The sequence below is a fragment of the Haliotis cracherodii genome, unplaced genomic scaffold (assembly GCF_022045235.1).
Source record: "Haliotis cracherodii isolate W230 unplaced genomic scaffold, xgHalCrac1.p SCAF_5, whole genome shotgun sequence".
Lineage (NCBI taxonomy): Eukaryota > Metazoa > Mollusca > Gastropoda > Lepetellida > Haliotidae > Haliotis > Haliotis cracherodii.
This window is the reverse complement of record NW_027266308.1, coordinates 7,440,993-7,457,071: the sequence shown is the minus strand read 5'-3', so window position 1 is coordinate 7,457,071 and position 16,079 is coordinate 7,440,993. Positions and strand designations below refer to the sequence as shown.

The 16,079-nt window shown below is 38.9% G+C and overlaps 1 protein-coding gene across 2 annotated transcripts in view; it reads right to left on the bottom strand.

Moving 5' to 3' along the window:
- Window positions 1–13,449, bottom strand: part of LOC139443413 (hypoxia-inducible factor 1-alpha-like) — a 92,752-nt gene extending 79,303 nt beyond the window's left edge. For both annotated transcript variants that reach the window (XM_071224402.1, XM_071224404.1), the window contains exon 1: window positions 13,285–13,449. In XM_071224402.1, coding sequence (XP_071080503.1) covers window positions 13,285–13,307 — 23 coding nt within the window. In that variant the 5' untranslated portion in view covers window positions 13,308–13,449. The remainder of the gene's footprint in view (window positions 1–13,284) is intronic.
- Window positions 13,450–16,079: the final 2,630 nt, after the last annotated feature.

Sequence of the window (16,079 nt, the reverse complement as noted above, 5' to 3'; positions counted from 1 at the left end):
TTCTATTCTAATTGTTTGGTGACTTTGCAGATATTCTTCACTGGCACCAAAGGTTGAGTCAAGTTAACATTTGGGTACTTTCCAGTTCTATCATGGATGCACCTTGAAGTTAAGGTGCATCCTAAACAATGAACATAACATTCGCAGTGTACAAGTCTATTCATTGACCGTGTACAAGTCTATTCATTGGCAGTGTACAAGTCTATTCATTGGCAGTGTACAAGTCTATTCATTGGAAGTGTACAAGTCTATTCATTGGAAGTGTACAAGTCTATTCATTGGCAGTGTACAAGTCTATTCATTGACAGTGTACAAGTCTATTCATTGGCAGTGTACAAGTCTATTCATTGGCAGTGTACAAGTCTATTCATTGGAAGTGTACAAGTCTATTCATTGGTAGTGTACAAGTCTATTCATTGGCAGTGTACAAGTCTATTCATTGGCAGTGTACAAGTCTATTCATTGGCAGTGTACAAGTCTATTCATTGACTGTGTACAAGTCTATTCATTGACAGTGTACAAGTCTATTCATTGACAGTGTACAAGTCTATTCATTGACAGTGTACAAGTCTGTTCACTGGTAGTGTACAAGTCTATTCATTGGCAGTGTACAAGTCTATTCATTGGAAGTGTACAAGTCTGTTCATTTGTAGTGTACAAGTCTATTCATTGGCAGTGTACAAGTCTATTCATTGGTAGTGTACAAGTCTGTTCATTGGCAGTGTACAAGTCTATTCATTGGAAGTGTACAAGTCTGTTCATTTGTAGTGTACAAGTCTATTCATTGGCAGTGTACAAGTCTATTCATTGGTAGTGTACAAGTCTGTTCATTGGCAGTGTACAAGTCTATTCATTGACAGTGTACAAGTCTATTCATTGGTAGCATACAAAGGTCATTGGCAGTGTACAAGTCTATTCATTGGCAGTGTACAAATCTGTTCATTGGCAGTGTACAAGTCTATTCATTGACAGTGTACAAGTCTATTCATTGACAGTGTACAAGTCTATTCATTGGTAGCATACAAAGTTCACTGGTAGCATACAAAGTTCATTGGCAGTGTACAAGTCTGTTCATTGGCAGTGTACAAGTCTGTTCATTGGCAGTGTACAAGTCTATTCATTGACAGTGTACAAGTCTATTCATTGACAGTGTACAAGTCTATTCATTGACAGTGTACAAGTCTATTCATTGGCAGTGTACAAGTCTATTCATTGGAAGTGTACAAGTCTATTCATTGGTAGCATACAAAGTTCATTGGCAGTGTACAAGTCTATTCATTGACAGTGTACAAGTCTATTCATTGGCAGTGTACAAGTCTATTCATTGACAGTGTACAAGTCTATTCATTGGCAGTGTACAAGTCTGTTCATTGGCAGTGTACAAGTCTATTCATTGGCAGTGTACAAAGTTCATTGGCAGTGTAAAAAGTTCATTGGTAGTGGACTACACTCATTGGTTGTGTACAAAGTTACAAGCCTATTCATTGGTTGTGTACAAGCCGATTCAATCCCACAAGGAAGTAGACCCGTCTCGGAAACACTAATGCACACCAACAATAGGGGTTTCTAGGTACATATTTGACAACAATGCTACAAGGAAGGATACCCAACATCCCAGTGATATCATAACTACCACGTACAAATATCTCATGTGGTTATATAACCCACGCTGTCTTTAAAACATAACACAGTCATGATTCGGAAGTCTGGTATCCATAATCTTCCTTTGTTTACAAGAGGATAAATAAATTGTGATTCATATAAGTGAAACATGATCAAATGTAATATTTAGAAATAGCTTACAAGCTCTTAGGGGTGGCCAGGTAGCGAAATGATGACATGATTCTTAAATTTATTCAAATTTGACTTTTCAACCGCATATCCTTATATTGCTATTACTAGTATTAGACCTGTTTTCTGTTTAATACAAGAATCCTTTGCTATTTAACAAAGGCCGAGTGCAAATTTACTACCCAGGTACCCGACCCTACCCGGGTACCCACTGTACGTCTCAAGAGATACAAAATGTCCGATTGGGATTTTTTTTTTTCCACAGCACTTCCAAAACATATTTAGATACATGTATGAAACAATCTGGTCATTCATACACTGAAGTTGACTTAAGTTATATCTTTATTCAACCATATGAAAAGTCAGAAGGAATGGGTGCATAGTCAGAAAGAAATGCAAATATTAGTGACTTGTAGTGTAACCATAGAGTTCTAGATAATTTTTGTCATTAAACAATATATCACGTGACTAACCACGGGTCCGGGTAGTCCGGTGGGTACCGGGTCCTACTCAGTACCCATCCGACTCGGGTACCTGAGTTACCCATCCGAACCCTACTAACCACGGGTCTGGGTAGTCCGGTGGGTACCCGGGTCCTACTCAGTACCCATCTGACTCGGGTACCCGAGTTACCCGTCCCAGCCCTACTAACCACGGGTCCAGGTAGTCCGGTGGGTACCCGGGTCCTACTCAGTACCCATCCGACTCTGGTACCCGAGTTACCCATCCCAGCCCTACTAACCACGGGTCCAGGTAGTCCGGTGGGTACCCGGGTCCTACTCAGTACCCATCTGACTCAGGTACCCGAGTTACCCGTCCCAGCCCTAACTTATACCCCCATTAATATCAGGATCACAACAATCTGGACCCATTTCTGTATGTATGGCTGTACCATGTGTTGTTATGAAACCGCATTTCACAGTGGTACAAAAACATGACCTGGTCTACGTGACAATGAATGGTGTCAGTATGCGGTCACATTCTATCTGACGGGGCCATTACACACACTAGCCTGTTACACACAACACCATGTCGCTGACAGAATCTTTTGACAAACCTTTTTGCACTACCTGTTCATTTTTCATTGTGAAAACGTATGCTATTAGACACAAAAAGGTTTCATGTATCTGCATCTTGATCAGAATAACAATGAAAAGATGTGGTCTTTGTCATTTGTATGTGTGGAATAAAATATATTCCTTTTCAAAATAGTTTTTTTTCAAAGCTTGAAAAGCTTACTAAAGCCAACATAAATAAATGAAGAGATTTTCATCTCTATCTGCATCACTACTCCAACATCCCAACCACATAATCTGACGGTCCACAAGTGAGTGAGTCTAGTTTGACGCTGCTTTTAGCAACTTCCAACCATCAGAGCTCCAGATAAGCTTTTGGTGTTGTGGGTATTTTACCCATGCATTTTAAAATCATTGGGTATCAGTAATTCTATCTGCGTATTCAAATTTCTGTTACCCACTAGTTTTTACACATGTGGGTATTTAAGTTAAATATTTAAAAACACTACTCATCTAGTCCCTGCAAACTGGTGTCGTGTGGGTTTGAGAGCTTTATAGGACTTAAAAATACCACGATACTTCCGCACGAAAGTGTGATGGAAAATGATCATGATGTGACTGTCATCGTGGAGTTTGGCAAGGTTGACGGAATGCCCGTTTATAATTTCAAAATAAGTTTTGCTAATCGAATACGCAGGGTTACTTCACAATATTTTGATGAGACGCACAAATATTTTTTTTGTAGCGTATCTGTAATGTTCGTTGCGTATTTGATACGCTTGGATTATATTTTACTGCGTATTTCTGCATTTCTGATGCGTATTTCACGCAGATACGCAGCTTATCTGGAGCTCTGAACCATGGAGAAGCCATGCAGGAGACACCAGAAATTCGAACATGGTACCCATGACGGGGATCAAACCTCGGCCTTTGGCATGAGGAGTGAATGCTTTAACCACGAGGCCACCCCACCGCCCAAGTACCTACAGATGAGGAAAATCACTAAATGTACTTCATTGGTTTTTTAACTTGCTGAAATAAATGATAGCCTGGCTAAACCTCAAGTCGTGGTACTTACGGCTTTCAGTTCGTTTTTTACAAAAAATCTCACTATCTCACTGTATTATTTGTTTGGTTTGTTGTTAAACGCCGCACTCAGCAATATTCCAGCTATATGGCAGTGGTCAGTAAATAATCGAGTCTGGACCAGACAATCCAGTGATTGACATCATGAGCATCGATCCACGCAGTTGGGATCCATGACATGCATCAACGAAGTCAGCTAGCCTGACCACCCGATCCCATTAGTCGCTTAATACAGCAAGAATGGGTTCCTGAAGACCTATTCTACCCCGGGTCTTCACGGGTCGAGTGTCTACAGACTCCTACAAAACATTCATGTTGCATGAGAAGAACATACATTGACATTTAGTGTCCACAGTTTGTTTCAACACATAAAATGCCTCTAGTCTCACAATTTTGAAGTTAAGATGAAAATCTAATTATGCACTTATTGTGTTCATACCGTCGTGTATTCAGCAGTGATGTGAATGTCAAACCAAGGGGTGAGCTTCAGCTGACCTACTGACATACATAAACTCAGATACTGAAAGACACGCTTCTGTTATGGTCCCAGCCATGTTACACCCAAGTCACTCAGTCACAGTAAACCTAAATCTAAGATTTTCCAAAAGGAGATCCTGAAACTGCTGCGAAATGCGTTGAAATATTGTTCCCTCACTAAAACCATGACGCACCATCCAACCAGGCATACACAATGTAGACCACTATCTTCATTGCATATGAGACCTGTGAAGATCTGGGTTAGAATAGGTCTTCAGCAACCCATGCTTGTCGTAAGAAGCGACTAACAGGATCGGGTGATCAGCTAACTGACTTGGTTGATGCATGTCGTCACATCCCAATTGCGTGGATCGATGCTCATGATATTAATCATTGGACTGTCTGGTCCAGGCTTGATAATCTACAGACTGACATATGGCTGGAATATTGCTGAGTGCTGCATTAAACAGCAAACAAACAAACAAACAAACAAACACTGCCTATAAAGATGGTGCACTCCCTGGAGATTGTTCCCCAAAACAATCAAAAGAAATAAATATACCAATGTGACATACGTAACAGATTTGACCACTCTTCTGAAACCCACCAGCAAACGTACACCCACGGTCAATCTTGGATTGAGAGTGATCCTGGCTTGGCTAAGGGAAGGAACTAATGCACCAAGCTGACATGAATGAGCCATGGTGAAAAGTAGTGTTTGAATATCAAGTGTAATGACAGTGTGTGTGCCTTACCCCAATACAAATTACAAAACAAAACAAAAACTATCACAAACATTTTTACAAGACCAGACCAACATTTTTTGATTGTTTTCCAGTTTTTCCAGCTAGAACTGTATGACACCAGAAGTATAACATGCCATTAAGGTTCATTTGAGTGAGTGAGTGAGTGAGTGAGTTAATATTTAAAGTCACATCGGCACTATTTCAGCCATATCGTGACTTGAACAAGGTAAACATTTATATTATATATATAAACCTGTCGCCGAAGGACAGTACAACAATTAGCAATATATCACAGATTATAATTTTAAAAACTAATTTTAGAGCAATAAAACGATCAAATTAAATCAGACGACACAGTATAAAAACGGGCTGTAGATCGCCAGCAACCAAAGCTAGGCCACCATACTAGGGACCATGGGGACTTACGGTACTTCTGCTACCTACATGGTCCCCAGCAGGATTTACACCATCCCTCGGGCTACTGGCGATGATCAGAAAGATTAGCCAAACAGTTAAAATCAACAAAAATGCTACGATTAAAATCACAGCAAAATGAAAAGATACTTTGAATGATACCGGACTTGCGTACCTTCCCAGGGGAAGGTTCATTTGAGAGCAAGTATGAAAGTCAATGTACAATATGTAATCAGAAAATTCAGAATGTTTATTTTTGAGTATAATTATTAGGAATATGTTTTATTTTGCTATCAATCATCTTAGCATGCTCAGTATGCATGTTAAGGTCTTTGAACGTGCAAAATAAAAAGGGGAAAAAACCTACAAACTAAACAGACATATAACTGAAATCAGAGTAACGGTTTTCACAATAAAAAAATTAAGGAATACTTATTAGTAATACAAGAAAGCTGGTGTGAGAAGGGGAAGAAAGAATTCAAGTTATTCATAGATTTTATATTCAGTTTTTTAAACCTACATTCAATGGCAAAATGTTAGTCATTGGAGGAATGAATATCCATTGCTTTTTGTCGACATGTCATGTTGTTGACAATACCCTCTGTTCCTACCACGGTGTTGCTGATTCGAATCACGTAGACATTCGTCATTTTTTGCCTTAATTTACTCTTTGGCTTTAACACATGTAAAGGGCAAGAGGGCTACGTATTCAACTGGAATAAATTGACAATATCAGTAGAAAGCTGTAAGTTTTAACAGAAATTATTTCATTTTTATTATGCAAAGAGTGGCAAGGTTGACAGACAACAAACAACTTATAACATGCACTTAGGCTGACTTAACTCACTGACGAAACATGATATTAAACAATGTGATACAGTGTATACATATTGATACTACTGAGGCACAAAGTGTTTTTATTTTCTGCCTACCAGGGGCCCGTTCCACAAAGCGATCTTAGTGCTATGATCGTAAGCCTATATTAAAGTATGGGACTTACGATCACCTTAGTGCTAAGATCGCTTTCAGGAACGGGGCCCTGGGCCCCATTCCACAAAGTGATCTTAGCGCTAAGACTGTTGTAAGTCTATGTTAAAGTATGGGAGTTACGATTGTCTTACCGCTACGATCGCTTTGTGGAACAGGACCCGGGAGTTTGCAGCTGGCTATCTCAGCTCACCATTAGCCTTGCTCCAAGGCTGTACTGTACTCTAATTCTATCCTCACAATAGGCAAGTCTAGATGAGCGGACAGTACAAGGACACCAGTCTCTTAAAGGGACAATTTGTTCCTATTATTCATATAATCTAGAAAGCATGATTTAAACTAGTAATTATTGCCTCAGAGACTTGTGCAAGTCTACTCGGCCATTTGACTATGTATTTCTCCTGTATACATGATATGTGTGTTTCCCTGTACGACATGAATATATTAAACATCCATAGGTGTTCCATCACAGTCGGAATACATCAACACAACTTAATCTCTGACACTGTGTATTGAGTTTCTGTTTGTTTATTGATTAACGCAGCACTCAGCAATATTCCAGCTATATGACGCCGGACTGTAAATAATCGAGTCTGGACATGACAATCCTGTGATTGGCAACATGAGCATCAATCTACACAATTGGGATACGATGACATACATCAACCAAGTCAGCGAGCCTGATCACCCGACCCCGTTAGTCGCCTTTTACGACAAGCACAGTCGCCCTTTATGGCAAGCATGGGTTGCTGAAGACCTATTCTAAACCGTTTTCAAGAACAGATGCAAAATGAGAATTAAAACCTTCAACGTTTGTTTTCAGGAACAGATGAAAAATGTGAATTATTTCCTGCAATGTTTGTTTTCAAGAACAGATACAAAATGAGAATTTAAACCTACAATGTTTGTTTTCAAGAACAGATGAAAAATAAGAATAATAACCTACAACATGTACAATGTTTGCTTTCAAGAACACATACAAAATGAGAATTATAACCTACAGGCCTTACAATGAAAATAAGAGAGAAATATGAATGCTATTTGTTGAAATACACACCAAAATACTGTTTAGCTGAAATATACATTAAGTTTGAACACTATACCATGTATACCACAATCTGCATTAAGCATGAAACACTTTAAGCAGCATTTGTGTGACTTCATGAATATTTAACTTATTGTTTGGTCTTTTGATGTGCAAACTTGACAATAATTTCAGCTAATTGATACTTTTGTGTGCAAATTGGACAAATAACATCAGCTGACATAATCCGAATACACATGCAGCATTAAAGTTGTAAAAGAGGGATTAAGATCTTATTTAGATTTTATTTAGATGTGTAATCCGAATACACATGCAGGCTGCAGCGTTAAAGTTGTAAAAGAAGGTTTAAGATCTTATTTAGATTTTATTTAGATGTGTAACCCAAATACACATGCAGCGATAAAGTTGTAAAAGAGGGATTAAGATCTTATTTAGATTTTATTTAGATGTGTAATCCGAATACACGTGCAGCGTTCAAGTTGTAAAAGAGGAATTAAGATCTAATTTAGATTTTATTTAGATGTGTAATCCGAATACACATGCAGCATTAAAGTTGTAAAAGGGGGATTAAGATCTTATTTAGATTTTGTGTCAATATGAAATATGATGTGTCAGATTGAAGATCTTTATGTATGAGTCAACACAGGACTGTCTAACTGATAAAACCATAACGCTGGCGCTGGAGAACTTCAACTTGAAATATTATCAGACATTAGGTTGGAAACAGTTACTGAGGCCAGACATGACAGGTCTAAAAAATGTACACAGGAAACGATCATCAATTGCTGACAGCTCAGATTGAGAGAATCACAGACGGCCACATCTTTAAAATACACAATGGACGACCCCAAACTGAAGCTGATGATGCAGGGGATCAAGATGTATTTTATTAAATAATTTATAACACTGATAGGAAACATAATTCCACTGGGCCACGTTACTCACCTTGATGTGTCTACACTTTGAAGATATACTACTCAAACGTAATTATTTCTTTTGTTTGTTTGTTGTTTAATGCCGCGTTCAGCAATAGTCCAGCTATATGACAGCGGTCTGTAAATAATCAAGTCTGGACCAGACAATCCAGTGATTGATATCATGAGCATAGATCTATGCAATTGGGATACGATGACATACATCAACCAAGTCAGCGAGCCTGATCACCCGATCCCAATAGTCGCCACTTATGACAAGCATAGTCGCCTTTTACGACAAGCATGGGTTGCTGAAGACCTGTTCTAACCCGATTCTTTACAGGTATCAAATGTAGTTTAAGAACATTTTCTCATGACCATGACATATGAACTATAGAAAAACACTGGATCTTCTTCTTCTTCTTTTGAGTACTATATTACTTTCATGACAACTGATCATGAATATATGTGATATCAATTATTAACATGATTAAATCATTACAAATTGCATAGCCCAAACCATAAGAAAGATCAAAATGTGTATACATCATGCTTATTGTACATATCTAATTATTCACGAATATGAGTAACATGGTGTTTGTGGTCCTGTGCACTGTGCATAGTTCACAAATCAGGTGAAGCTAAGCAATGTCGGTAGCAGAGAGTAGTTGGATGGGAAACCAGTTTTGCCAGCACTACTCCTGAATTTCTAGGGTCTCAGTCCTCCCCCATACTGATAAAACAGGTGGAATTTGCCTCTGCTCACCAAGCAGTGAATGGGTACCCGGTAGGATAAGGTGGTAATAGTGACTTTTAACCTTCAGCACCTCACAGACAGCTTGGGTTGTATACTCCCCAGGGAGTGGAGAATTAACATCAAGTGCATCCTGATCTATTGACCGGGTATAATTCTAATAATGACCGGGTAATAATACTAATAATAACCAGGTAATATTACTAAAAGAACTTGGTCAATGGAATTAGCTGCACCTTAAATGGACTTACTATTATTTTAAAGGTTTGAGAATTACATATACAACATAGCAACCATGTCACATGTCAGTTCTGAATTTTATGAGCAGAGCTTTGTCAGACAGCACTTCAAGAGGCATATACTCATTCAGATTTACAAACCCAGCAGACATATCACTTGATTCTTTAGGGTCCTGGTTTCACAAAAACAGTTTCAAATCACCATGGTAGGCACAAGATCTTTTTGGTCATAAAGACAATAGAAATATTGCAAAGACCTGATCAATGATTTTCTTGTATTACAGATTATTTTAACCAAATTGAGACAAATCAGCCCAGATCAATATTTTTTACCGGTAACATGGATTTATCATGATTTATGGGGCCTAATTGGATGGATGGATGGATCAGCGACAACTTTAAGAATGATATAAATTTCCTGACTTTATCACATGTTTATGGGGTAACTATTCATTTCAGCTATTTTCTTAAGTGATGGCTGTTCTGTTTTGTGCCTGTTAAGATAAAGTAGTTTGTCGACACTGTGTAAAACTGTATGAAAAAAGACAACAGAAACAAATTCACAAAAAGACAACCTAGACACACACTATTTACAGTGATGCACAAATATGCATATGACAGTAATTGGAAAGAAGTGATTTGATTGGCAGAGATCAATCGGAAGGGGGGATCAATGTAAACAAGACTTATTCATTCGCGTTAAATATGCACTCTTGTGTTATCCAATGAAATATACTGACAATTGCAGAAGTATCTTCCCTTCCCCTACATTAAGAAATCAATTGACATACCGCATTCGACGTAATAAGCGCCCCGCTCTAATAAGCGCCCACGGCGATACTTGCTAATATATTGGCACATGAAAAATCCCAATTAGCACCCCTTCCGATTGATCAATGTAAACAAGACTTATTCATTCGCGTAAAATATGCACTTGTGTGTTATATGCACCCTTAATTATGGGCAATTAAATTCTGGAAAAATATATCTGTCGTACATAAACATTTCAGGCTCTCAGCATAAACCACGAAATTTATCTTTAAACTCATTTTTTTCGACAAAATAATATTCTAATAAGAGCCCCCTATTTCTAATGTTGAGAGCGCCCTGGGCGCTTATTACTATGATTACGTTGAAAACGGTAATAATATTGTCAGAGAATGTTTACACTAGGGCTGGGACAGGTAACTCGGGTACCCAGGTTGCGTGTGTACTAAGTAGGACCCGGGTAGTCCTGTGGGTACCCGGGTCCTACTTAGTACACACGCAACCTGGGTACCAACAGGGACTACCCAGACCCGTGGTTATTCACGTGATATATTGTTTAATGAAAAAGATTATCTAGAACTCTATGGTTACACTACAAGTCACTAATGTTCGCATTTCTTTCTGACTGTGTGTATTAACTGTGTTTAGCAGGGCTGGGACATCTGTGTGTATTAACTGTGTTTAGCAGGGCTGGATCATCTGTGTGTCCCAGCCCTGCTCAACACAGTTAATACACACAGATGTCCCAGCCCTGCTAAACACAGTTAATACACACAGATGTCCCAGCCCTGCTAAACACAGTTAATACACACAGATGTCCCAGCCCTGCTAAACACAGTTAATACAAACAGATGTCCCAGCCCTGCTAAACACAGTTAATACACACAGATGTCCCAGCCCTGCTAAACACAGTTAATACACACAGATGTCCCACCCCCTCTAAACACAGTTAATACACACAGATGTCCCAGCCCTGCTAAACACAGTTAACACACACAGATGTCCCAGCCCTGCTAAACACAGTTAATACACACAGATGTCCCAGCCCTGCTAAACACAGTTAATACACACAGATGTCCCAGCCCTGCTAAACACAGTTAATACACACAGATGTCCCAGCCCTGCTAAACACAGTTAATACACACAGATGTCCCAGCCCTGCTAAACACAATTAATACACACAGATGTCCCAGCCCTGCTAAACACAATTAATACACACAGATGTCCCAGCCCTGCTAAACACAGTTAATACACACAGATGTCCCAGCCCTGCTAAACACAATTAATACACACAGATGCTTTGAACATTTTGTTTGAAAAATATAAATGACAAAATAAAGTAGCTTTCACTTAATTGAAATCTAAAATGTGGATGAAAATCTTATAATCAAATTATTATGTCCTTATTGCCTAAGTGAGTGAGTGAGTGAGTTGGGATTAACGTCGCTTTCCAGTCATATCACAGCATGTTAGCTTAATGTGGGAGGAAAGCCCCAAGTGATGCAGGTCTTAGACGTTTACCACTTCGGGTGAAACCCACAAGCACGGGGTATGGTGCTGACAAACCTAGAAACATGATTGGGGGTGAACCGGGATTCAAACCCACAATCATAGGTTTCTGGCGTGCCCAAGGGACGCAACTCTGCACAGTGAATCACGGCACGGTAGACGACTGAGCCACCCGTGTCCCCTTACTGCCTAAGTAGATATACAACGGCAGCCGAGGGTTCGATCCCCAGCCGCGTCATACCATAAGACGTTAAAAGATGGTACTTGTTGTTACCCCTGTCTGGCGCTCGGCATTTAGGGGCTAAAACAAGGACTGGTCAACTCGGAGTCAGTATACTGTGTCTGAGTGGGGTATTCATGTTAAACTGCGGCATGGTATCTCAGTGGGCTAGAACTATAAATCAGCATAAGTCCGGACTAGAACAAGCAGCCACACACACACATCCATGCACGTCGCTACATGGCATCTGTTGGAGTGCTCAAATATAATAATTCACATTTTTTTATAACAATTATTTCCAACAAAAGATATTTTGTATTATTTTCTAAGTTATCCCCTAATATATTGCTACATTTAGCGACAAGTATAGCTTGCAGGGGACCTATATTCTCACCTATAATACCCATGGGATTCATAAAGGATTCTAAATACTTTGTGTCCAAATAGTGTGGTAAATTGGGGGGAAGGGGTATTTTTTATAGAAAATATTTTTCCTTGTGAAAGTTATAACTTGATTAAATGAGAAATGAATAATCTTAATTGCCCCCCCCCCCCCCCCCTGTCAAAAAAGTTAACTAAGTTAAAGTCATGTGTTTTTGAATGTCCATGGCATGACTGCTTGCATGGGATCTACTCCACTCAATCCAGCAATACGAAGAATGGTCTACATTGTTTAATAATGTTCACATTATTGATAAAATGTATTACTCATTTGAATAAACACTATGGATGTTGATGTTATTAAAACACTGTGTTTTAAAAAACCCATTTACATCCATAAAACATAATACAGTTAATTAACTGAACACCAATCATCTCTTCTGTGACATAGTTTCTGTCTAAGGCCACATGTCGACCCAGAAAACTCTACGTAATCAAATCGGTCAAAATGGTGTCGGATCACAAATAGTCCCACGTTGAGAACACTCTTTTCTAAAAACAATTACTTGATAAATAAAAATATAGTTTCCAAACCAATCAACAAACAACCTATACTCGCTATACCCACAGAGAGTTATTAAACATAAGTATTTCCTAACACAACGAAGGTCAAAGTCTAACGCAAGTTTTTTTCTTATCAAAATCTGTAATCCACAACAATAACGTCCCATGACAGCTGGCCAATCTGGTCTGGAATCTACCAGTCCAAAGACAACCGTCTCAGTAGTCCGTTCTGCATAACGGCATCCCTCAATGAATCTCCAAGTAGGTGAACAATATATGTAGTGTGAGAGCACAACTCCACCGTCTGTGCATCACCCGATATTTGGCCCCTACGACGATTAGGTGTCTAGGCACGATATATTTGATCTCCTACCTTTTCTTGTCTTTGGATGTCATCGTTAACGGTATTCCACAGGCTATGTAATATGGTACTTCCAGGTACGACTGTTCTAGTTCGACGAATAAATCCTGTGTGAAAGCACTTCTCTCAAGTGTTTAGATCTGTGACACGGTATATGTGACGTCACTCGACTATGTTCGGCCCTTTCCGGGCTGGGTTCTAGCGTCCTCGAATCTTCCCGAGTGTTCTCAATCGAGAAGCTGTAATCCTTAAATGTAAGCATGGTCTTTGTTATTTTCTCCACTAAGCATCCAAGTTTCATTTAACATTTACCATAAATTTAAACATAAAAGTAATTGTTTTAAATATTATTCAATTTATTTACCTAAACATGTAACCATGCAGAGTTTACTCACAAGATATCATTCACATTAGGTATTGAGAGAGAGAGAGAGAGAGAGAGAGAGAGAGCGAGAGAGAGAGAGTATAAGTCTCTCTTTCTGAACAAACTGATAATTCTCTTGTTGTTTGGTTACGGTTTAAATATATGCATTAAGAAGCTAATTCGTGCAGAAACCACCGGATGTTATGAGAGTCTCATATAGGCACATTTAAATTTATACGATTTATATTTTCAGCAACCCCGAGACTTTGAAATCACATCAAATTAAAAAATACGATAAAAAAAAATGAAACAAAAACACTCCCTAGGTCTCTCTATTTTTATTTTCACACATATACACATGAAATCACCATAGGCAACAAGAAAATGTTTTGTCACCTGAATGAATGATTTTTACAGGTACGAGTATAACAAGAAATGGTAGCCATTTTTATATTCCGAAAAAATCTGTTAGTGCCTGGAAAAGTACTGAAGCATATCAAGTCACCCACTGCATACAACTAAAACGAGTTCTTGATGTCAGTTAAAAAATAGTATTAAATTTTTCACTTAAAACACAGAGAAAATATTCCTTGATAGTCTGCCCACGTGGTATCGTACAGGTTTGTATAATAACGTGGAAACATGGTGTTATAAAGATGATATATCAAAAGAGAGAGAGAGAGAGAGAGGAGAGAGAGAGAGAGAGAGAGAGAGAGAGAGAGAGAGAGAGAGAGAGAGAGAGGAAATGGGTTATGATGATGTTAAAATGACGTTTTATAACAATATGGCGATCGATAATGAATTATAACAGCGGGGGTCATAATAAGTATATTCTAGATGATGAAAAAGACGTCAATTTTCACCGTATGGGCGATTTTTCATGATCACGTGCACCTTGTTGAACACATCACGCAAGATCAAATCCTGAAAACCTTCAATGTCAAAAACTGTCCCGGTGATGAAATCCCCAAATCCCGCAATTGTGACCACGAATTGTACGTGCGAAGCGGTGTATAACCAACTGCACTACTTGTATCGAACCGGTATATTGCATCATAGGGCAGCCTTGCACACGCGCGCTTCAAATACACTGTATGGAGCTTACGCAACACTAGACTGGGACTGAGGGCAGCGTGCGTCGATATAGGTGTGATTGGGGCTCCAGTGCAAGCAACATTTCTGGAACATTTGCTTCTACTTTCTCATGCAAACATGTTTTTTTATTTTATCTTGATATTTGTTTTCTGATGAAATACGTTATTTGTGTAAAGTCAATGTACTAGTCACTGGTCTGTCTATAGATTCAGTGCATTAATCTGGTTTTCGCAACGAAACTCGTACACGCAATTGTCTCTCTCGGTGATGCAATTATACAGAAAATAATATAAAATGAGAAGATGTAGCATATGTGACATGGCAAAAGCAGACATCGCCCTCTCTGCATGTTTTTGCCTCTATACTTATACATCGTCACAAAAATAATTTCATAAGTTTTCCCCCATGGAAATACTCAAAGCAAATTATATGTCGTTCGTCATTAATAGCACAATTAGAAAAAAAATATTGCCACAGAAACAACCCATAATCCCCACAATGTGGTGAATAGAAGTAAAAGTGGTGGGTTTCTTTGCTGAGAGTTGACTAATTATTTTGTGAACAGTATTTTGTGAACAGTATGTACGCTTAATCATCATAAACATTTTGTGTTTTAAGGTTAAATCTTAAATATCAACAACCATTATAAAGTGATTTGTTTGTATTTGTAAACGTTATATCGTTAGAAAAATACGTTTTGTATTCTCAAGCTTTCTGTTGATTTTGGTGCTCCAGACACTTGTTCATAATGCCCAGGTCCCCGTTCCACAAAGCGATCTTAGCACTAAGATGATCGTAAGTCCAATACTTTAACATAGGTTTACAATCATCGTAGCGCTAAGATCGCTTGAGGAACGGGGCCCAGGGTACCGTTGTACAAAGCGAGCTTAGCACTAAGGTGAACATAACCACCATACCTTAACATAGACTTACGGCAGTCGTAGCGCTAAGGTTGGTTTGTACAACGGCGCCCAGTAATATGTCCCGCGACCCGTGAAGATCCGGGGTAGAATAGGTTTTCAGCAACCCATGCTTGCGGTAAAAGGCGACTATGCTTGTAGTAAGAGGCGATTAACGGATTGGGCTGACTTCACGGGTCAGGTAATTAAGTCTCACAGCTCTGCCTGTCCGTCCTTTGTCACCTTGTCCGTCATTTTGTAATTGCAGATTGCTGACACCCAAGCGACATGCCACCTCCCGTGCATTTTGTCTCAGCTTTATTATAGATAGATAGATGTCAATCAGGTTAATCATGTCCATTCAAACAAATCGTATAATAGTCATTGCTTATATTGTCCAACCAATGTAGTACGCACTCCTGTAAATGCAGTCGTCTAGGACTAAGGCG